This window comes from Rissa tridactyla, chromosome 1 (assembly GCF_028500815.1).
Source record: "Rissa tridactyla isolate bRisTri1 chromosome 1, bRisTri1.patW.cur.20221130, whole genome shotgun sequence".
Classification (NCBI taxonomy): Eukaryota; Metazoa; Chordata; class Aves; order Charadriiformes; family Laridae; genus Rissa; species Rissa tridactyla.
This window is the reverse complement of record NC_071466.1, coordinates 88,852,717-88,874,809: the sequence shown is the minus strand read 5'-3', so window position 1 is coordinate 88,874,809 and position 22,093 is coordinate 88,852,717. Positions and strand designations below refer to the sequence as shown.

Sequence of the window (22,093 nt, the reverse complement as noted above, 5' to 3'; positions counted from 1 at the left end):
ATTCAGTTTCCATGCATGTTTGCATGAAACAAACTCTAGAGAGCTTTAGGGCACGTGACAAGACATTCAGCCAATTCAATTTGACTATTCTTTTTTGTTCTACTTAATTTTTGTTTATTGTTCTAGTTTAGCTCAGTTCACATTCTTTTGTTTCTGAGGGGTAAGCTGTTACAGCAACAAGCACTCTAATGTACAAATGAAAACAGAAGGAAATAGACTGACTTCTAGAAGCAATATGTGCAATTCAGGCAAAACGAAGTTTATGAGTAATGACATCGTGAGGTTGAAGAAGCAAATGAAACATAAAACCTGTATAGTGAGACCAATCAGAAGTGGCCATAATAAGGCACATCACTGGGTTAAGCCATACAATTTGTAATGTCACGCTGATCAAAGCAGTAAGGTAACGTGTGGAATTTACAACTGCAAAAGGTCACTGAGATGATCCATATAACTGAACTAAAAATAGAGGAGATAATTTTATTACTGCTAATAACCATGCTATGCAATATCCTGAAGAGGCAAATTTCATTATTCGGATCATACAGGATATTTGTATAGGATGACAGAAGAATTTCACAGGTCTTCCAATCTTCTATCTACCTCTTTCTTACTTTCAGATTTCACAAAAATGAATGGCATATTGGTCACTGCTTAAGATAGGATAGCAGACTCAACTTAAGAGAAATCTGTCCCCACCAACAAATCCTAAATCCAAAATAGTCTCTAAGACATGATAAAATTACAATATAAAATAATGAAGAGAGCACTTAAAGTCATACCTCTAGCTGGAAAGCTTAATTGCTGTAGGGTGGCTGCACTTAAACAGTAGCCGACCTGTGACTTCTCTGAAATGTCTTCCAGACAAGAATTCCAGTCTTCCACACTATAGACTGGGCAGTCTTGTAGGTTAGTGACAAGGTCTCCCACAAAAAGACCTCTTGGTCCATTAGCAGGAGAATCCTGAGAAGAAACAGTGAAGTCAGTCATGTTATAATTAAAACTACAAGGATTTGTTTACAGTTCTGCCAAATAGCCATGAAATCTTTAGGTTAAGACACTTCCCAGAGAAACAGAAAATCTCAGGCTACAGTAGAACTGATTATTTCAACTTATGATACAGCATTACAAAAACAACCTCCTTGACAAATAACAACTAACTTAGTGCAAAGAAAAAGAAAAGGGCAAATCCTGAAGTTTTCCAAGGGAACTCTTCAAATTTGAGTAACTATTTTCATACAAGTTCGTATGTTGTGGGTTTTCCTACCATTTTAAGTTCAAGAAGCTTAAATTAATACCCTGACTCTTTCAACAAAGCAGGGTGTACGTATACTTTTGAAGGTATAAAGCACAATAAATGTCACTCTCCTCCTGAGTTATATCCGTTCGCTTTTAGACACAAGAAAAACTGAATCCTTTCAGCTCCTTTCAGCTCTACAGCTGTGCTGTATTTGATTAAGTTGGAAAAAAATCAGTCCTTTCCAGAAACTCAGCAGTCTATCTCTACTTTGCTTCCAGCTGACCAAACAAGCAAGGAAAACAGCTCAAAATAATCTTTAACATTAAAACCAGATAGCAATAACTAGAATGATAATGCAGTTTCCAGTAGATTTACTTGGTGCCAATATTGAAAAGAAGTTAAAAAAAAACCCTGAAATAAGCCTGAAAACTCGTCTCAAATGTCTAAACAGTTTTATAGTATGCTGAATAGTCTATAATTATTCATGCTATGTTCCTCCATTTACTAATACTAAAAACATGAGACTGAGAAGGAAACTTTAGGCAGACAAAAAGTGCAACGTAATAGATTCTGCAGAGTGCTGCACTGACCAAATTTGATTGTGATAATAAGAGACACCCTTACGTTTCAGGTTACGAAGCATACAATATGAAAACAGTAAAGATCTTTTCTTACCTCTGCAACCTCAGTGACAAGTGCCCCAACACCCGTGTAATAGAAAGGGAAAAGAATGGCTGGCAGCAGTAACAGAACAATGAAACTTGCAACACCAAGAACAAAATTATGCCACACTCCTAAAAAGAAAGAAAAAAAATCACGTTCATAAATAAACACCAGTAACAAAAAGGTGGTTTTGAAATGCAAGATCCTCCAGCCAACTTCTAATTAACTTTCCTGAAATGATGAGTTGAAGAATGGATGAAAAGTTAATTTGTGAAGACAGGTACCAAGGAAGAACATGTATATTACTTTACAAACTCAAGTTTCTATGATGTCACTTTGTAGGGGAGTTTTAGAGAAGCCTCTGAGCCCCTGAGAACTATACTACCAGAAAAGACAGGGAAGTGGTAAGTCTATTTTTAAGGTGTCATTCTACCATATTGATATTTCATCATGTAACAGAGTATCCAGATGAAAAACTGGGCAGAGAATCCAAAGAAAAAATGTGCTTCTGAATCAATTATTGCAGTACAGTTTCTATCTGTAGAGTTGTCATCAAATATAAATATTAAAAAACTAGTGGACTGAAATGTATTGCATGTCACCTTCTACCACAATAAACTGTTGAAGTTAAGATTCTTAATAAATGGGCTTAATATGTGAATAAATACTGTTTGCCTAGTCAGCAAGATGTTTGAAATGTAGTTGCAATTCAGTATTTATCATGGTTATCTCCATTGTATCAATGAAAATAATTACATGTATATGTGCCAAACAAGTTTAGAAAATTATTTCAAAAAAGGCTTCATTTACAAGAAAATCTGGACCTAAAACCACATCAAGAAATTAAGTTGTGCAGTCAGCATTTCCTGACAAATTATTCTGGGCAAAATATTTGCAGCTGCCTTCTTTATAGTATGCTGTTCTCCATAGGAAGAAATGAACCACTATCATAAGACACATCTGGCTTCCTTCAATATCCAGGACTATACAAATTTACTCATTTTATTTGTGTTCTTGGACAACCATTTTGTACGATCAATGTAGGAAAACTTTTCAATGTTGAAGATCCTCATTTCCTTACAGTGCTTCATCTTGTTAAGAGGGGTTTGATTTGATTCTGTATTTACAGTGCAGTTACAGGGCAAGAACTGAAGTAAATACATCTAAAAACATATTAAACTTATCTTTCTTGTACTGGAATCATAACACATGGCAGACTCTTATTTCCCCTGGCTATCTCTACGTTTCACCTCATCATCTTTTATGTTTCTAATGATGCAGAAATGAGAAGTATTTTTGGAGTATTTTAACTAAGGGTTTGTTGCCATTTCCACTAGTAAATGCTTCTTAAAGTGATTTCTCTTTTTATAGTTTTTAATCACATTTCATTAAAAAGCAACCAGATAGATGAAACGGTTCAACATTCAGTTCTTTTTTATCTCACACACATACATATCTGCGCATACACACACACAAGTGCAACAAAATCAAAAGTATTAAGTAAGTATTTTAACTTTATTGTTTTAACTTTTTGATGTTAAAAATATTTTTTTCAGCTTAACAAAGGATAAAAACTAAGACAGAAACAAAATACCTTTGTAACAGTGTGGCCGATAGAAAGACTAAACTGAAAACAAACCTTAAAATAATAAAAAAAAACAGGTGATGGAACTGCTAGAGGGTGACAAGGAAACAGCTAAGAAAACATGGGCCTTAATATCATATTCTACAGAGTATGCTGTGTGGAATATAGCAGAAAAGTCTAAAATAGAAGGGCTTCAAATTCATCCCAGGTGATCCACAGAAAAATAACCAGGCTCAAAATGAGAATATCTGTAGAAGCACACTGCTGAGTATACCAATTTCATTTTGCTATAACAGCCTCATCCTTGGATACCTAATTCCTTATATTTAGAAAGAAAAACCTTACACAACCCTTAAAACACCTTAAAATAATATTTTTAAAATGTTTAATTCATTTTTCTGTTAAAGACAAGACAAAACATATTAAAAAGGATCTCAAAAAATAATACAAATGTTTGAACTAATTACAAGAAAGTGCTGCACAGAAGCACTTTTCATCTACTAGGCGTGGAATTAATGCTAAAAATATCACAAGTCTTACAAGAACACTCAGTCACTATTCTTGAACTCACGATGCCATCTGCTGTACAACAAATATAGTCTTTAATCTCCAGAATATAGGTGGACTACAAAAGGAATATTCGGTGTCATTCTCCACTCTAGCTCTTTTACTTAGCTGCCACACAAAAATCTGAAAGCATGTTTCCGTAAACTCAGATCTTCAGAACACTGAGAATAGGTTCATTCAACTGCTCTGACAATTAAGAAAAAACTCAGTCAAGTTTACTAAATATCACATTTTATCATTATCAAACATCCTAGTTCTGAAACGTACCTATCATTAGCTGCAAAAAAGGCATACGTTTGTTATACCTAACTGATAAGAAGCCATTGATGCCAACCAGTCTCACAACATGCTTGTTCCTACCTTGTATTCCCCTATTTCAGGTTTCCAAAGAAACATGAAAATGTATTATAGGTGTTTGCTTGTCATCAAGAACATGCAAGCAATTATTTTCTATTACAGCTTATAATTTTATTTTTCTAAATGATTTCTCAGTAATGCATGTAAGCAACCCATTTTGAAAATTGGTATGTCTTCTCTTTCACTTCTGTTCACAGTAGCTGGAAATGGAAATTGATTAATTTGAGCAACAGGGCTTCATAAGTTAGCCTATTGCAGTGAATGATTTTGGTTCATTAGGGTATTCAGAATATAGATATATTTACTTACCTAACGTTTATCATCATTTACCCGATTTATGAAAGTTTGAAAATATGCTTTGCTAAAGGCTTCTGTATGCCCAGCCTAAAACTCTCTTTATAATGTTTTAGTTACAATATTCAAGAAATAATGTTAGTATCTAAACATTACAACAGCCTGGCTGCTATCATACTGCCCCCTGCAATAGAACATCATCAGTATCAAGAACTAAACCAAGATACTAGCTTTTCTATCTTTCCTTCCGTAGTTTGGGAACCACCTTTGTCTCTAGAAATCAGTAATACAAACGGTCCGGGCAGCATAACACAGTCTCAGTCTAACTTTCCACAGCGACTGGGCTCTACTTCCCAGTAGCCAGACACTTCAAAAAACATCAAATCAAAAACATTTGGAGGTTATTTGGAGCCGTAAACTGTGATTCTTTTTGGATGTTTGTGTTTTAGCCTTTATTTTCTCCTGATGGCAACATCAAAACACAGTGACCTGTATATAATTCACACGTCACTGAAAATCACTCACAATACTATTGAAAAATCACATAATAGATTGCTCCTGTTGCAGAAAAATGGTAGTGAATTGCTCAAGGGTGTTCACCTGTGACAGCAAGTCATGTTCTCATACCACCACTCTTCTGGCTGAGTATTTTCCAGCTTGTGTGCTCCAAGGATTTGCTACTTGGGCCATATAATATGCAAAAAACAAACAAACAAACAAAAAAAACCCAAAACCCCAGAGGAACTTCTGCACCTGAGCTGGTGTAAGAGCTTTTTCTAATGAGAGAGGAAGGTCGGAAACCACATTTTTTCCCCAACCATACAACTGGAATTTTTGACTATTCTGAATCAGATCTAGGATATAATAACATTTTTCATGACAGGAAACTGGTACTCATTTAAACTCCCAGAAACTGATGTCTCTCCTCCAGAAAACAGCACACTATGGACAGGAATGATCAAATGATTTTCTGAAATCACAATTTAGGTCCCGAACAGATGGACGACCTCTAGGTAAAGACAAGCTTTTGTACTTCTTCATTTTAAACTTTCAATCCTCCATCAAGGATTCACAAATGATGCCTGGAGAATAAGTAACTGTGCTAAGAAAAGATTTAATAAAAAAGCACAAACTATTACCTGCACAAAATATCCTTAATTGCTGGACTGGAGATATAAGTTGCAAGTGAGTTGTGAAGAGATCAACAAATGCTCCAGGATAGACAATGAAGATAAAAATCCCAAATCCATTAAATCGTACTTGTTCTCTTAAAAAGAAGAAAAGAAAAATGAAATGAAATGGTGTTACTGCAAACAAATGAAAAACGGAGAGATTCTACACAGCACACATATTTTTGACAACAAGAAAAACTAAAATTATAAAACTAACTTATTTTTCATAATCCTTCATAATAATTGGAAGATAATTAAGCTAAAGGATGTTTTCTGCAGTAGATACCACCTTTAACCAAAAAAGCCTGGTAAAAAACAAAGGATAAATTCATCTTCTTTTCTGCCTCCTTTTAACAGTAATACATAAAATACTTTTAAAAAACCTCTACTTTCAAGTTAACGTATATTTTAGCATTTGGGGGATCTTTTCTTTTCAGTAAAAAAATGGCAGTCTGGAGGATGCAGCTGCAAAATAATCTATGAAAAATTATCTGGAAGAAGCAATCACTTTCCTTTTAAGGTACACTTACGGATTTGTGGAATTTATCATTTCTCTGTTTCTCCCAAATGAAATTTAGAGTAAAATGTAAACTAACAAAAATGAGAGAAATGTCATCTGAAGAAGATGAAAACAAGTCAAGACGTTAAAAGGACAAATGCTATTTAAATATATTGGTAGCTGACCCTATCATATAGATAATATATTTTTTTCCGAAGTTTTACAATTGCTCTTAAATGGCACTTTTTGTAATAACTATGTAAAGGTTTTATGAAGCTAGAAATTTCGTAAGGGACTTGTAGAGGCATGACAATCATGTTCCAAGACAATTACGTTCCAGTTATTATCCCAAGACAATCGTCTTCCAAGACAAACCAGGCAAGAATCAGCTAATCCAGCATCTTTACTGATATTGGGCACAGCATTTTATTTACTTGCATTTATTTATTTATTGTGCATATACAATAAAAGACGACACAGAATTATATAAAATTAATCAGAATGAAGTAATACAGAAATTCCCTGGAGTTAACTCATCAGACCTGCTCATGCTACTGGTTACTAATGGGCAGTCTAATGCCTATACATGATTTCATGACTTGGGTAGGAGGTACAGAGGGAAGAAGAAAAAGGCTTTTTTGGCACCAGCCTTGACTAAGCTAAGGCTTAAATACTTTAAGCTCTTGTAGTTCACAGCCAATACTATCTTGAACTAAGTTGGCGAGAGGGTATTAGATTTTAGGGAGTCAAAGTGATTTCCCAGAATAATAAAATTTGTCCCCAGCGCGGCTATTTAGTAAAGCGTAAACCCTGAGGATTGACCATAACAGCACTGTAGACCCAACCTTTGCTAGAAGAAAAAAAAGTCAGTCAAGCAGAAAACAGCAGCAGCAACAGCAATGGACACTGGGCAAAAAAAATTTCCCCCTGGAAAGAGCTGGGAATCAATTTTTTGACAAAGACATAATGCCAACTTGAATATTCAGAGCCTTTGCTCCAGATCGTGAATGAATATGTCACACCACTAAGGTATAAGAATTATTCATTCTGCTTAAAAAAAGCTCTAGAGTTACTCCTGGCTTCTCTGCAGTTAGCCAGCAGCATGTGAAAACACTATATAACAAAAAGGAAGTTTTGCTGCTTCTTCCTGTGGTGGGTTGAGCAAGAGCTTCATCCTCCACAGAAAAATCCCTGTGAATATTAGCAGAAAAAAGGTGAGAGACAAACAGAGCATATGAAACACAGAGGGTCCCAAATTACCCCTTTAATTGAGAACTTTTGGGGATATAAAAAAGGCAGTAATGGGTTAAGATGCAGTTATGACTCCCTACACTCAAGAAAATCAGAGAAACAACTTAAGCCTTCATGCTCATGGGGCAGATAATGATGATGTCCACGAGAAATGCAGAGAACGTTTGAATGTCAGTCCCAGTAACCACCACTTAACCCTCTTATGCTAGAGCGTCATTTAACAGTAGTGACTAACCATGTCAAATAACTTTTTTGTAATCATCATGGTTAAGTGACATTAAAAATATCATATTTGACCAAAATTAACACAACACTGAGATTAGCAGGGGCAAATCACATTTGACTAAGTTACTGCTTCAGCTTGTTTGTACACTACTTCACAAGCTATGTTTAAACAAATCAGTTTATAATCTATTTTAAAGCAGCATAGTACAACAGCACATGGGTCCCCTTCAAGTGCCACAGCTGCAGAAATGCAATTACTGTCTGAAAACCAGGAGCACTTAAAAGAAGTATTGTTTTAAACCTGATGCAGTGTGATAGATTTCGCAAAGAAGAAGTCCTTTTTCGTGGTCTGTTGAATAAACAGTGTATTAAACCTCTACCCTTAATTGTACACCCTTCCAAATACTACGAATTTGCAGTCATCCAACTGCAACTGGAATACTAGGCTTTGCTGGCACATAGTAAGAGAGAAGTAATTTGTATTACCGAATAGCTGCCACACCATGGCCGACTTCATGTATCACACCACTGATGAGGATTGCAGAGAAGAAATAGGTCAGCTGGCTGACGGGCAAATTTACACCAGGCACCTGTTGATGCGGGCATGACAACAAAACAAAACACAGGAGGAAATCAAGAAGTACAAAGACGAATCACTGTGCTCCTAAACATGCTGCTCTCACTCAGCTTCTTCAGACCCACAACAGAAGAGGGGCCATTCTCACACAGCACTATCAGTTTGTATCTCTTCTCACAATTTTGTCAATGTATTTTAAAATATATTAAATATTTATTCTTTTGTTGAAGACTGAAAAGCTCTCCAGGCGCAAATGCCTTCTCCCTGCCCTACTTATTCCCCACAGCCCTGACCAAATGTGTCCTACTCTATATTAAGCTCGAGAAGTTTATAAAAATGTACACAGACTTCCACTCAAATGAGACAGGCTTGGCAACTGTGAGCATTGGTTTACAATTTCCTGCAGCCAATCATGCAGCTATAGAGAAGATCCACCCCTCAAAAAAAAAATAAAAAAAAAATTGTATGGCACTTAAAGCACTGTAAGGCTTCAAAGTTCAAAAAAATGAGCCTACCATTGGAACTGTCAGTCTCCCTTCTCTCTCCCTATCCAAATCATGAGACTATCCCAAATTTACAAGGTCAAAAAAGGCTAACTTTTATCTATTGCTCAAGTTTTGCCAGTCTACATATGGCTACAAAAGAAGCACTTGAAATGAGTACACTATTTTAATTTATGTAAGACACAATATGCAGGCCCCTTACGTTCCACCTGTGGTGGTGGATTCCCACCACTCCCCAAGTCCTTCATTGCACCAGTCACTCCTTCCAGACGGGCTTCAAACCAGTCACAAGTCAGGGAATGAGCAACCATCCCCTCTTTCCTCCTGATGGACTTTCCTCCTGCTCAGTTCCTGTTGTCCCTGCTCATTGGCCATGCTGCAGTGGGATGATGAGGCTGCTTCTGCTGCTTGCCCTGGGACAGTTCTCCTGTCTGCTCCACAGCTCTCCCGGCCCAAAGCAGGGCGCACTCCAGTACAGTCACTAACAGCTGATGTGAACACAGTCTGAATTGCAATCCAGTAGCTATGGGCAAAAATTCCTGGCCTGTCTATAGGACTCTCTAGAAACTACCCTTGTGTGACACAAAAGGCTGCAGATCCAACTGAACAGATCCCATTTGATCCCACCTTCATTCAGTCCTGCACATTCCTCAATTATATGCATTCACCTTCCCATGCAGCAGAACTCTACAATAGGTTAGTGAGACAACCTAGGTAAAATAAATCCTTCAAAAGACTGTTTTCATTAATGTTAAACTGAATCATTCCACAAATTCTGTCCAGATTGTGATCATGACCGAGATATTTATCTTAACTGGCATGACTATCGAACCTCGCTGTATGAAGACAGCTGCTCTTCATTCGTTAAGCATTCACTGCTTGTATAACAGCATCAGCTGGTGGCACTAATGCACCAGTTAACTGGCCTTGACAGTGGCCCTCTGCTCCGGGTGCGTGGGAGGACAGTCAGCATGTCTTGTGTTCAACTTGTGCTCTACTGGATGCACAGACTGCCCACTCCTGTCTGCTTCTGGAGATAATTCAGGAGCAGGCGGTGGACTGGGTGACCGCAGTGGCAGTGCCAGCAGTTCTCTCCCAGGTCTCATTGCCTGCTTTTGCCAACACATACTGCATTTGCTATATTCACCCTGCATGTGTCAAACAGACCCAAATCATCCCAAAGGCACTGAGTTTATGGCACGTGATAATGATCAGGATTCCTGCACTTCTGCAATTTTTTACGTCTAGCTGCATGTGGTCAGTTTAGCACTTACGGGAAGGCCTATCGTAGCAGCACACAATTCCCAACTTCTGTTCACTAGACTAGCTGAGTATTTAGAAAAGAGTAAAATGGTTGGGCATCCCTGCTCTAAACCATGCAGCAGACAGCAAAGCAATCTCATAGGACTTTCTGCATTTCTGGAAAAAGACTATACATTTTGGCCAGTTAGCATGCTTGGGGAAATAAGAGTGGCCAGGAATCCTTCCAGGTTAAAACTGTTGTAAGGGCAATGTCAGTTCTTCCATTATTGCCTCTTGTAGAGATAAAAAAAGACAGTATTTGCAATATTTCTCATTCTGTAAAATACATTCCTTTCCAAAATCATACAATATATTGTCCAGCATGAGAAATCCATAAAACAATCAAATACATTGTTGTTAGGCCGTTGACTAGATACTGCCAGAAACAGAACTTTCAATTAAACACTGTAAATTAGAGCCTAAGTCCTTGAACAATCAAAAAATATGCCACCTCCTCACTAATGAATCTTTGCTTCCACTGTCACACAAAGCTCTTAATGCTTCTTTCCTTTTCCCCTGATGTTTTGTAATAAATGAAATAGAACTCCTCTCTTCTTGTGGATTACGGATTTGCTCTGCAAACTTTAAGGCCACCAGTGCCTCTACATTGCACAGCTCAGAGGAGGCAAATCCTTAGCTCTGTTTTGTATTCTTAGTACTATGATAATTTAAGGCTTTTCAAAATTACTAGCCAATTCTCACGCCTGAGAATTTTTAATATAAACTCTTCAAGATGTTTGCCTTCATTTGCCTTCCCCTCTTTTACTACCTACACTCCCCTCCCCATTTTTAAACAAACCAGCAAATTTTTATGTAGATGAATATCAGCAATTAGGTTATTTTCGCATGGCAGGATTTAAGCATCACATACCCCATCAAGAAGCTGGTTAAGATCAGTTCACACCTCTCAAATAAAGACCTGAGGAGAGAATACTTACAACAACTTGCAGCATACGATCATTCTGGGCTTTCGGTGCCTCGGTGAGCATCTGTGTCAGTGTTTGCATCAGTGTCTTTCCGAGAAGAATAACAGAGCCAAACATGGCAACTATACCAAACACCATTCCTATGCTGAACCTGCAAAGAGAAGCAAATAGTTTAGCAATGCATAGCTGCAAGAATATAGGGTATATTCTCTGGACATGTAACTGCTTTAGTGCAATTTAGCACAGCAAACTCACAGGGCAAAACGTATCCGATGCTACTACCATTCCTGTATCAAAAATCCAGTACAAAAACATTAGCTAAAGGAAACTAATAACAATAACATATACTAATAACATATAATATTTTCCTTGTTTAATAAATGTTTTGTATCCAAACCACATCCTGATTAATTTTCAAATATTTTTATGTTGTTCTTACACATTCTAAATTTTATTCAGTTACCCCATACAGGAAACTCGCCATTAGCTATGAACACAAAAATATAATTAACAATGTATAACTTACTGTGTTGCACCACATCATTACGTATTTAGAGACATGGATCAAATGATGGGGTAGCACAATATATTTATTTATGTAAGCTTTTTCAATAAATTTTGCATCTTCCTCACAAACAATAAAAAGTTCTAAAGAACAATAAAGGAGACTCAACCTTTTTTAAAGAAGAACAACTAAAATGTACAATTGCAAGACCAGATTAAATTCAATCTCTTAAAACACATTGTTCTTCTAACCAATTTATTTTTCATTAAAATCAGTGTTGCAACTAATTTCAATTTATGTCAGTCCACCTAGTGATGAATTTTTATTCAGCATTATTATTATTATTTTACACTGTTCAATAGTTGAAGGATGTGATAAAGTTTATTTTCTAGCTAAAACACTACAATTCACTAACAGTCCTTCTTCCTCTCACAATAGCATAACTGTTCTCTTATCATCCTTAATGAAGCTCACTGGGAATTAGTAGATTTATTTTAAGCGCCATGTACTTGTAATGTTAATTAAAGAGACTGGTGGAAACATTATACTGTAATAAATTATACCCATTAAAAAATTGTGATTGATATAGAACTATTTCAAATTGAAATAGTAAAATCATTACATATGAGAGAAACCAATATGAAGCAGACCTCTTATTACTATCTCACTGAGGGTAGCAATACAGGAAATGAAAAGAAATTCAAACCTTATTCGCTTTATGTTTTCAGAGCAGATATAAAGTAATGCTAGGAAGGCAACAGAGCAATAATTTTCTAAACCAGTCCAGGAGCACCCATACAAACCATCCTGCTTATTTACCCAATCTGTAATTTACTGTGCAATCTTAGCAGGGAGAGGTGCCAGCAGATAAAAGACAGAAGGTGAGCAATGAACTTCTAAGCATGTATAAGTGCTGAATGTCTGGGCAATGACTGACAACAGGGACACAACTGTCTTTGAATACTTTGTAAACTCTAGGGATCAGGAGAGGGCTCAGTGTACAGTGACGGACAGCTCTAGGATACGAGAAGCTGCTTTCAGACCTACTTCTGTATGCAGTATTACACGTAAGCTGTACTCTAAACTATGTACAGTTCAAACCATAGGGAAAAATACAGATTTCTAGTTTTATAGCATCTCAATATGCAACCTATATTACAGCTATGTATTTTTTAGTAGAGGAGGAAGACTTATACTGGCACAGAACAATTATCATAACCACGCTAGTTTGGTGTTATCATTAGCCCAGTGAAATAACCACATCTATCTAATGCACTTTTAAGGCTGAAAGGCACAGATGTGGTTAAGTTGTTGACTTTGTATTTGACAGAAAAGGAAAAGTCCTGAATTGATACCATAAATACAGAAATCTGGGTTTCCATCTCCCCCAGTTGTAGAACTGGCGGTTGAAGACAGCTGTTTGCCATCGTATGTGAAAAGGAGAGACGCTCAAGCTGTACGTCAGCAGCCAGTCTTCATAAGATGCCTTCAAAGAGTTGGATGACTGCAAAACAATGGAAAATTAGTTTAACAAAAAACTTCTGGGAAGATTCTGCAGTAAATGTAAGATACGGATCAGTACTCTGGATACCCTTTTGTAAGGGTAAAAATAAGGTCTACTTTTCAAACACAGAGACTATGCCTAAAGAGACTCTGAAATATTTGATCATGCTAACAAAAAGCCAGAAGGAATTTAAAATTATAAACCTGTATTACAACAGGGACTTCACTATGATAATTCCCCAGCATTTCAAGATACTGACAGAATGCCTTCCTAGTGGTTCCAAAGATTTTCTTTTATGGGAAATGTGACCTATAAACTATATGATTAATACTTATCTGCAGTATTATCTGATACAATAGACCAATAGATGTAGTTTTGCAATTGCTGCTATATATTATACGGTGCTTGTCTTCTCAATAGGCTTTACTCAGCCTGCTTGATGAAAGCTAGTATCAGAAACCCAACTGAAGGAATGCTTTCCTTGGAGGTGAAAGAGGAACCCCACAGCTCAGGAAAAGCACACCAGAGCTTTGAGCCTTCTGACTTCGGGCAGTTCCCAAGGCAGGAGTGTCTCTGACATAATCCAGACAAGTCTTCAGAGATGTCTGACCTGCAGCATTGCTCCCGGGTTTCCCTATGAGCAGCAGCACATACTGAAGACATCGGGAATGCGTTGTTCACAACAGGCTCCATTCTCTCTCCCCACAAGAGGAGCTTCACAAGTTTCTGGCTGTCGTCCGTGGTTCTTTAAACAAATTTAGAACTTGCCAAGTTCCTTGCATTCCTCCTGTCCTGCCGCGGTGGTGGTGGGGATGACAATCTCATCGTGCACAACTATGTTCATAGCTTTTCTCATTTTGTTGAATTAATTAGAATTTGAACACTAAAAATTTATTTCAAGTAACAATTTTCCTCAGACACGAGACCCATTTATTCAGGTCATCATTCATTTATCACCTATTTCACCAATCGTATCCTGGGCTGCATCAGGAGAAGCATGGCCAGCAGGTCGAGGGAGGTGATTCTCCCCCTCTACTCCACTCTGGTGAGACCCCACCTGGAGTACTGCATCCAGCTCTGGAGCCCCTACTACAAGAAAGTTATAGACGTGCTGGAACGTATCCACAGAAGGGCCACGAGGATGATGAGAGGGGCTGGAGCACCTCTCCTATGAGGACAGGCTGAGAGAGTTGGGGTCGTTCAGTCTGGAGAAAAGAAGGCTCTGAGGAGACCTTATAGTGGCCTACCAGTATCTTAAGGGAGCCTACAAGAAAGCTGGTGAGGGACTTTTTAGGATGTTGGGTAATGGTAGGACTAGAGGGAATGGAATACAACTAGAGATGGGTCGATTCAGACTGGACGTTAGGAAGAAGTTCTTCACCATGAGGGTGGTGAGACACTGGAACAGGTTGCCCAGAGAGGTGGTGGAAGCCCCATCCCTGGAAGTGTTCAAGGCCAGGCTGGATGAGGCTCTGAGCAACCTGATCTAGTGGGAGGTGTCCCTGCCCATGGCCGGGGGGTTGGAACTAGGTGATCTTTAAGGTCCCTTCCAACCCTAACAATCCTATGATTCCATTACACCATTTATCCTTTCTGCCTATATATTTCTGTGTCATTTCCTTCTTTGCCCTACTGATTTCAGTCATATTTTTGCTGTCAGCTGAGGTTACCTACTGAAGTTTTCATCATAATGTATTCCCTATTCAATACCAGGCACTCCCTATGACATCACTAAGTTTAGTGACCACAAGCAGATCAGCATTTGCTAACACAGCATTTGCTAACTTTAACAGAAGAGATCACAAAGATGATTATCCTTTTACAAATTATAATACATAAGGCAAAGAAATGACGAAAAAGACCTCAAATAATCTACCAGATAATTAAGAACAAAAATACACATGACATTAAGTACCTTTGACATGAGAGACTGTCTTCTGGGAATTAAGTAAACACGTCCTATTCATTCACACAGAGTTCAAAAAAACCCCAACCAACCACATATTATTATAATAAAGCTAATTGGATATATTAATTTAGCACTTTAAAAATTTACTCCTTCACATGCAAAAACCACTTTTCCCCTAGAAAAGCCACAAATTCATCCTTTCAAATTCATTCAAACCACATCAAAGCCCCATTTTACTAGCAAGACATAAATAAATACGAAGTTTTCCATGAGAAATATGGGATTACTAACCGTACATTTGTCCAATGTGGAAAAAAAATAAATAAAAGGTATCAAAATTAATTTTCCTTTTGCGCTTTCCTCACAAGTTGGGTAAACAGTATTAATGATCACTAAATGACTGAATTTGCAAAATATGTTAAAAAGCTCTATGCAAAGTTTTGCTCCTTTTGTCCTGAGACCAGTAGATTCACCACATTATAAGGTGCATTCCCACACCCTGGTATGAGGTATGCTGGTATCCTATGTTTCATTTCAACTTTCCTTCACACAGGCCTCGGCTCTGCTTCTTCCAAGTGATCTTTGTTATATTAATTTTGCTATAAAAGCAATACCTTTTTTATTTATGCAAGCCTTCAAAATAATGAACATCTGCTAAATACTCCAGGAGCTCCATAAATATCCGCCGGTAAGCAGGAGTCCTTAACATTCTTCTTTGCTGACAAAATCTGTTCAAGAGCTCTGAACCATTTCAGCTTCCTGACCTTAAAAGCTGAAGGCCAACCTTGACTGAACACGCCTAATGCATCCTTTATTTATGATAGCAGAAGGAGGGACAGCCTTATACCCTTTGCTCATTCCTGATCCTTCAGGCAGAATGAAATGGGATGATTTAGGATGCTGGGGAGCTGGAATTTAGGGGTCTGTCTGAGTGATTCCCTTCTGTAGGATCCAAGCTTCAATGGAAACTTTTGTGCCAGGGGTACAATGAAGGGTAAAAAGAGGGACTTAAAATTGCAAGTCCCAACTTGATTCAGCATATTTTTAGTTTGCTAACACAAATGTACCTTGTACGGTAAGTCTAGCAATATTATAATATGTGAATCTGTTTGTGTAAAAATGCATTTATACACAAAGTTATGCCTTCTATATTGTAGACTTTCTAAGAGTCGATCTGCCTAACAAAATGTTTAAAATCTGAACAAAACCAGTAAGGGAACAAACTTGAATAAGAGACATTGCACATTGAACAAGTTTACAGAATAAACATCAACTGCCAAGTTACAGCACAGATCCTTCTCTTGCCAAAAATATCATCAGGATCACGCACAGAAAAGTACTTCTGTATTGTTTTTCACTAACACTCTGTATGTGCTTTCAGTGTAATTAAATTGTACGTGGTTTGAGGTCTAAGCAGGGACTGCCTTTTGCTACAGTTGCTAGTAGCCTCTGGTTCTGAAAGTGGTGGGAGATTTACAGTACCAGCAATAAAACATGCAACCCCGAGTTTCCTAGTTATATAAATCTGGTTATCTAAACCCAATTCTATTTTGGCTGTGGTGCTCACAGTGAAACTCATCACTGAGATGTATACAGATGAGATCTACCAGTAAGTTCACTAAAACCTAACAGCTCCCGCATACTTCCCGACGATTAATAACCTTTTTCAACTTTTAATAAAAAGATCAAAGTTCAAATTTAACTCCTGGACTCTCTTCCTTGCTATAGCATTCCAAGCATTCCCCCTTCTTTTTCAACATAAATCAGGCACTACGTTGGCTCCAAACACTGTGGGGTTTCTTTTTTTCTCCTTTGCTGCTGCTAGGCTCTACCAGAGGTTGTAACAAGGACTGGCTGTTCTTACCTACAAAAGTGATTTTAAGGTCTGAAAGAAATCTTCAGAATCTAGGAGATACAAATACCACAGCATCGTGGTCCACTACCCGAATTCAGCTCCTGCTTCACACTCTTAAGATTTTTCATCAGACACAAAATTACTGTAAAAAGAAAATCTGCCTGTCTTAGTGTCTCGCTGCACTCAGGAGCATGTTTTTCTGGTATTCAGACAATCTTCTCATGTGTTTCAAAACAGTGCCACGTTTGCTTCCAAATACCTAATATAGACTTGATGTAATAAAATTTGAAAAATCTTCAGATAATTTACTGTCGTTTTTATTGTCATGATGTGCAGACTAATATTTGGCAATTAATAGCTCTCATCATTTACTGAGCTACATTTGCTCTCCAACGATCAGCAGCAGGGGGAGCCACTTATTTTTCCAAGTTCTCTCATCACCTAAAATTTCTTCTATTTCTTCCTATATTTTATAGGAGTGACAGAAGGAACATTTTTTGCTTGGAAATCAGTAGGCCCTGTCTGCACTTGGCAGAAACAGATGCAGCTCCTGGACTGTAACATTAACGTCAAACACCAAGAGAATTACACATCAAACCTTTCATTTTATTTTTCCTCATATTTAACTAGCACACATCCTGTTTTGCATACACAGATTAAAATTTCAGTCATCTCTCAGAAATCATACTTCTCGAGCTTTAAAAAAAACCAACACTTAATGAAACTTGTGCAATGGTCAAATGCATCCTTAGATACAATGATGTCTATTTGGTGTATTTTCCTTTCAAACCTTCCCCTCCCTCCATCAGGAGGAAGATGATGAGTCTTACAATGCTCTCTGAAGTTTATTTCTTTAAAAGGGCTATAGAGCTCTGTCTCAACATATTTTTTTTTCCAGTAAAACTAAGGACATTCAAAAGAAAAAAAAAGTGCATTAGTTATGTTTTTATATGCAGTAACTTTAGAAAAATCATCACTCTAAAAGACATATTCTATAAGCAAACTTACAAATTAAGGGGGCATTTTTGTGTGTGTGGTTGTTTTTGTTTGTTTGTTTTTTAAGATAACTCTTTAAGCTCCAGAAAGCACATTACAGTGCCACAGCAGATTAAAAAGCTGGCTTCCTCTACAGTTTCACATCAGTTTTGGTCCTTTAACACCCACCCTAAATCGCAGCAGCCGGCTGGGCGGCGTTTCCAACCCCAGCGACAGGCGGAAGCAAAACACCCCGTCCCCGGACGCCGCCGCTGCTGAGGCATCTGGCGGGGCTGCAGGGCCCCGCGTTGCGGAGGGGGAGGCTTGCCCGCGGGGAAAAGGAGCGGCGGGGCGGGCGGTGGCGGCCCGTGGCCTTCTCCTCCTCCCCCCGCTCCCGGGCCGACCGGCCCCGGCACCTGCCGAACCGCGGGGGCGAACGGCCGCGCCGCCGCGCGCCTCCAACGGCCCAAGCCTCGCGCCGGCCGTTAAGATTTGAAGAGGGGAGAGGCCGGGCGCCGCCAGCTTGGGGCCTGTAGGCCCGGGCCGGGGAGCAGCACCTCCCCCAGCCTGCGACGGGGTGTGGGGGGAAAGGGGGTTCGCGGCCAATGTTGCGGAGGGTGGGCAAGGCGGGGAGGCCGCTCGCCGACGGCGACTCCAGACGCCGCCCGCGGGAAGAGGATGGGGATAGGGCTACCGGCGCCCTCCTCCCGGCGGGGTGCGAGGGGGTGATGCGGGGCCCGGGGCTCCCCGTTGGGCTCTGCCTCCGCAGCCCTCACCTTGAGCAGCGTATCCGCCAGGTAGATGGCGCACCAGCCCCCTAGCACGGACACCACCACCGCGATTGGAATCATCGCTGCGGCCGAGGCGGCGGCGGCGGCGGCAGTTCATGCGGAGAAGCCCCCGGAACTAAACCTGTCCCGGAACCTTTCTCCATCAGCGATACCGCTCGGTCGGACGCTTCCGGGCACCGCGTCGAGCGAGGGCAGGTGGCGTAGTAACGCTACGGCGCAGTGGAAGGGCGTGGCGTGGCTGCGCGTGCGCAGTGAGGCAGACTGTGCTGGCGCAGCGGCGGGGGTCGGTAGGCCAGGCCGGGGGTTCCCGGCTGGGTCCCTTCGCGTTACTTCTGCTAAATTTGCGTCAGCTGTTTATGCGTCCGTAGGTCGCGAAGGGTTGTAAGGATGTCCACGTGCCGTCTTTTTGTGTCACTTGTTGAATGACAGAGGCAGTCGTAGGCGAGCACCCACACCCCCTCGTCCGGGTCACCGGCTGCTCCCCGTCAGCCCCCGGCGGTAGCCGTGCGGCTGCGGGCGGAAGGGCTGGAGGCCTCTGCTGAGGCAGCACTGACAATGGTTGAGGAAAGCACGCTGGAGAATAAAACTCGTTTGCGGTGGTGGGATTAGAGGGGATTTTGGAAGCGCTTCAGGGATGAGTGTGTAACAGGATTCCCTTTAACTACTAATGTTCTAACAGAAATTTCACATTGACTTCGTGACAACGAAATCATTTCATGAGGCTCCTTCTAAGAGGGGCTTTCAGGCAAGTGCTTTCCAGGCCACTGTGGTTGCTTCCAGTCCGCTGTCATCCTAACTCTCTGAATTCATGCGTCTCTTGATCTTTCCCGGTCTTCTTGGGCGTGTTTTTCTCTTGTTACTAGAAGTGGGACGTGCCATGATGTCACTAACCTTAAGAGTTCATTTCTCAGGGCCTTTCCTAGTTTAAAAACTTCCACTCAGTTTGAATACTGAAAGCAAGCAAGTACAAGATTTGGCACAGGTTAAGGGAAAGTATTTATTTGCCCACACAAACTATGCAAACTGAACTGCCCCTCCCCTCCCATTCCCCCTGTGCAAAAGAGGCACTCTCATGTCCTCAGTTTTCTCATTATTTCTAAAGATTTTTCAGGAATCAAGGCAGCAGCAGTGGGAGAGCCCTCTACAGTTTGAATCGAGGCAGCAGCAGTGGGAGAGCTCTCTGTGGTTTCCAGTCCACCTTTTCCTGCGTGCTCTAGATAAACTTTCCTTGGCCTTGGTTTGTGAGAAATACTCAGAAGGACATCTTTCTTCTGAAAATTCTTATTCCATCCATCCTTCAGCTCTGATGAATTAGTCTGTGGGTTTGCGGACTAGTCTGTGGAAGAGCTGGGACTGCTATTAGGACAAGAGTTCATAAAACCAACCTATCTTTTCCAGAAAGCTTTGCAGAAATTGTGTTTTTAAAGAAATATACCAGTGTCCGTCCTTTGAATCAAAAAAATATGTAATCTGATGCATCTAGACTTATATCTAGCCCTCCCTTTGCTAGAATGTAAGTGTTTTTAATGCTTTTTTCAGTCACATTTTCAGATTTTCCCACCCTTTCTTGGTTCCATATATGCTGCTTCCTTCTGTCCTTCCCAGAACGGATGCTCCAAGCTTTCCTTATGATACCAGCAGGAAGAATGTCTCAGGTCTGAACTCCTTGTCTCTATGCAGCTCCTTTTCTTTTCACTGGTAATGTGGCATTACTGAGGGGAAGTAGGAATAAGGGGCCGTACCCTAGGAAGTGGTTAGGTTAGCAAGCAAGTAAGGGGAGACAGCCCTGGTCAATGTCTCATTGTTGGCCATTTTGACCATGGGAGGCAGAAGGGAAAGTGAGAACTGGTAATACGTATATGTTTTCACTGGTTCTCTGGTGAATTTCTTTGTCTTTCAAGTCAGGGATGGTTTTCCCCCAAGTTTAGATTTTCCATCATCCTTAAACCCCTACCTTCCGGTGGGAGCTGATTATGTTAACCAAAGCCTTAGGAGAAATTTGGAAAGAATTTCATTCCAACAAAGAGGCAGAAGAATTACAGGAAATTAATCCATCCCTGCATGCAATCAAATTTGAGTTTGTGCACTGACATAGACAACTTTGAGATGTCCCCAGCATCTAAAAGAAATCATAAAGAGGGTCCCAGAATAATCAGATCTGACTATGGCTTTTCTGCAGTTATTTGCAAACTACCATGTTGAATTGCAAATCATTGGGAAATGATGCAAATATGGTTAATTCTCCACCTTATCGATGAAAAACTCAAGTTGTTCCATAGACCAACATGCATTTAATGAAAATATACAAAATTTATTCTAATGATGGCCTTTGGAAGCAGTGAAGGGGAATCATATTTAAATAGTTAAGAACATGAGTACTTTTACTAGTAGCATAGCCTCACTGAGATCAAGCATAGTAAAATGTGTGTGTTTAAATGATCCAATTGATAAACAGCTTTTGTAACATTATTGTATTTTTCTTCTATGTTCACTTAGTATACCGTATAAAGTACAGACCTGAATTTTATTGAGTTGGCATAGAAATTGGCAGTGCAAATAAAAAGGAATGCAACTAAAATACACAGTCTCTATTTTATTCCTACAAAGTTTAAAACAAGCAAACAAACAAAAATGAGAATTTTCTAGAACGCAGAAGGTAGATATTCTGAGTGAACTGCCAGCCCCACTGTTCTTACTTGCGTAACGAGTGGGTATTTTGCCCCTGACAGAAAGGCAAAGTTGATCCTTGTTCTCATACAATGAAACTGTTGCAGACTGTGAAGTGTTTCAAGGAGAGATCACATTTTGCAATTTGAAAGTTAAGATATTCAGGATTAAAGATTCACACTTTAAAGTGGCTCAGAAGGTAATACAGATGTTGATGTACTTTTTATCACTGCTTATTTTTCCTTACAGCCACATATTAAGCTAAAGTAGTGACTAAAGCAAAATGCCATGCAGTAATCAGGTTAGTGCACAGTATCAGTACGTTATTAGAAAGCAGTGTAACTATCAGAGTTTTAGCAGTCACAGCTGAGATGTGCGTAGTGGGAGGGCATGCACGGGCCTCCAAAGGGCAAGTATCAAAGACTGATTAGAAAAAGATATGTATCAGTCATCACGCAAAGAGTATCTAAGTCCATGCAAAAACTTTAAACAGAAAAATAATAATCTCATAAGCATAATACCTATTAAATGTAATTTGGGAAGTAGATACCAAACAGAATGTGTTAATACTACATTAATTAAGATGTTATCAAATTCAGTTAGCGGCTTAATATCATAGGCATCTTTTTGTAGACATAGTAAATATATTTATCTAAAAATTAATTATGCACATCTAATAATTAATCTCTTCAACTTTGATCTATTATTGAAGTAGATAAGTGATTA

General features: G+C 39.4%; 1 protein-coding gene across 3 annotated transcripts in view; it reads right to left on the bottom strand.

Annotated features, from left to right (window-relative positions):
• The window catches only part of MBTPS2 (membrane bound transcription factor peptidase, site 2), a 36,216-nt gene extending 17,310 nt beyond the window's left edge, over positions 1-18,906 (bottom strand). Inside the window, exons 1-8 of one of the 3 annotated variants that reach the window (XM_054208158.1) lie at positions 18,686-18,906; positions 13,022-13,170; positions 11,155-11,312; positions 9,267-9,340; positions 8,340-8,443; positions 5,846-5,973; positions 1,916-2,034; positions 783-963 (exon numbers count right to left, since the gene is read on the bottom strand). In XM_054208158.1, the coding sequence (XP_054064133.1) occupies positions 783-963; positions 1,916-2,034; positions 5,846-5,973; positions 8,340-8,443; positions 9,267-9,340; positions 11,155-11,312; positions 13,022-13,170; positions 18,686-18,760 (988 nt within the window). In that variant the 5' untranslated portion in view covers positions 18,761-18,906. The remainder of the gene's footprint in view (positions 1-782; positions 964-1,915; positions 2,035-5,845; positions 5,974-8,339; positions 8,444-9,266; positions 9,341-11,154; positions 11,313-13,021; positions 13,171-18,685) is intronic. The other 2 variants (XR_008467615.1, XM_054208146.1) reach the window with 2 other exon arrangements.
• Between the last annotated feature and the right edge of the window lie 3,187 nt (positions 18,907-22,093).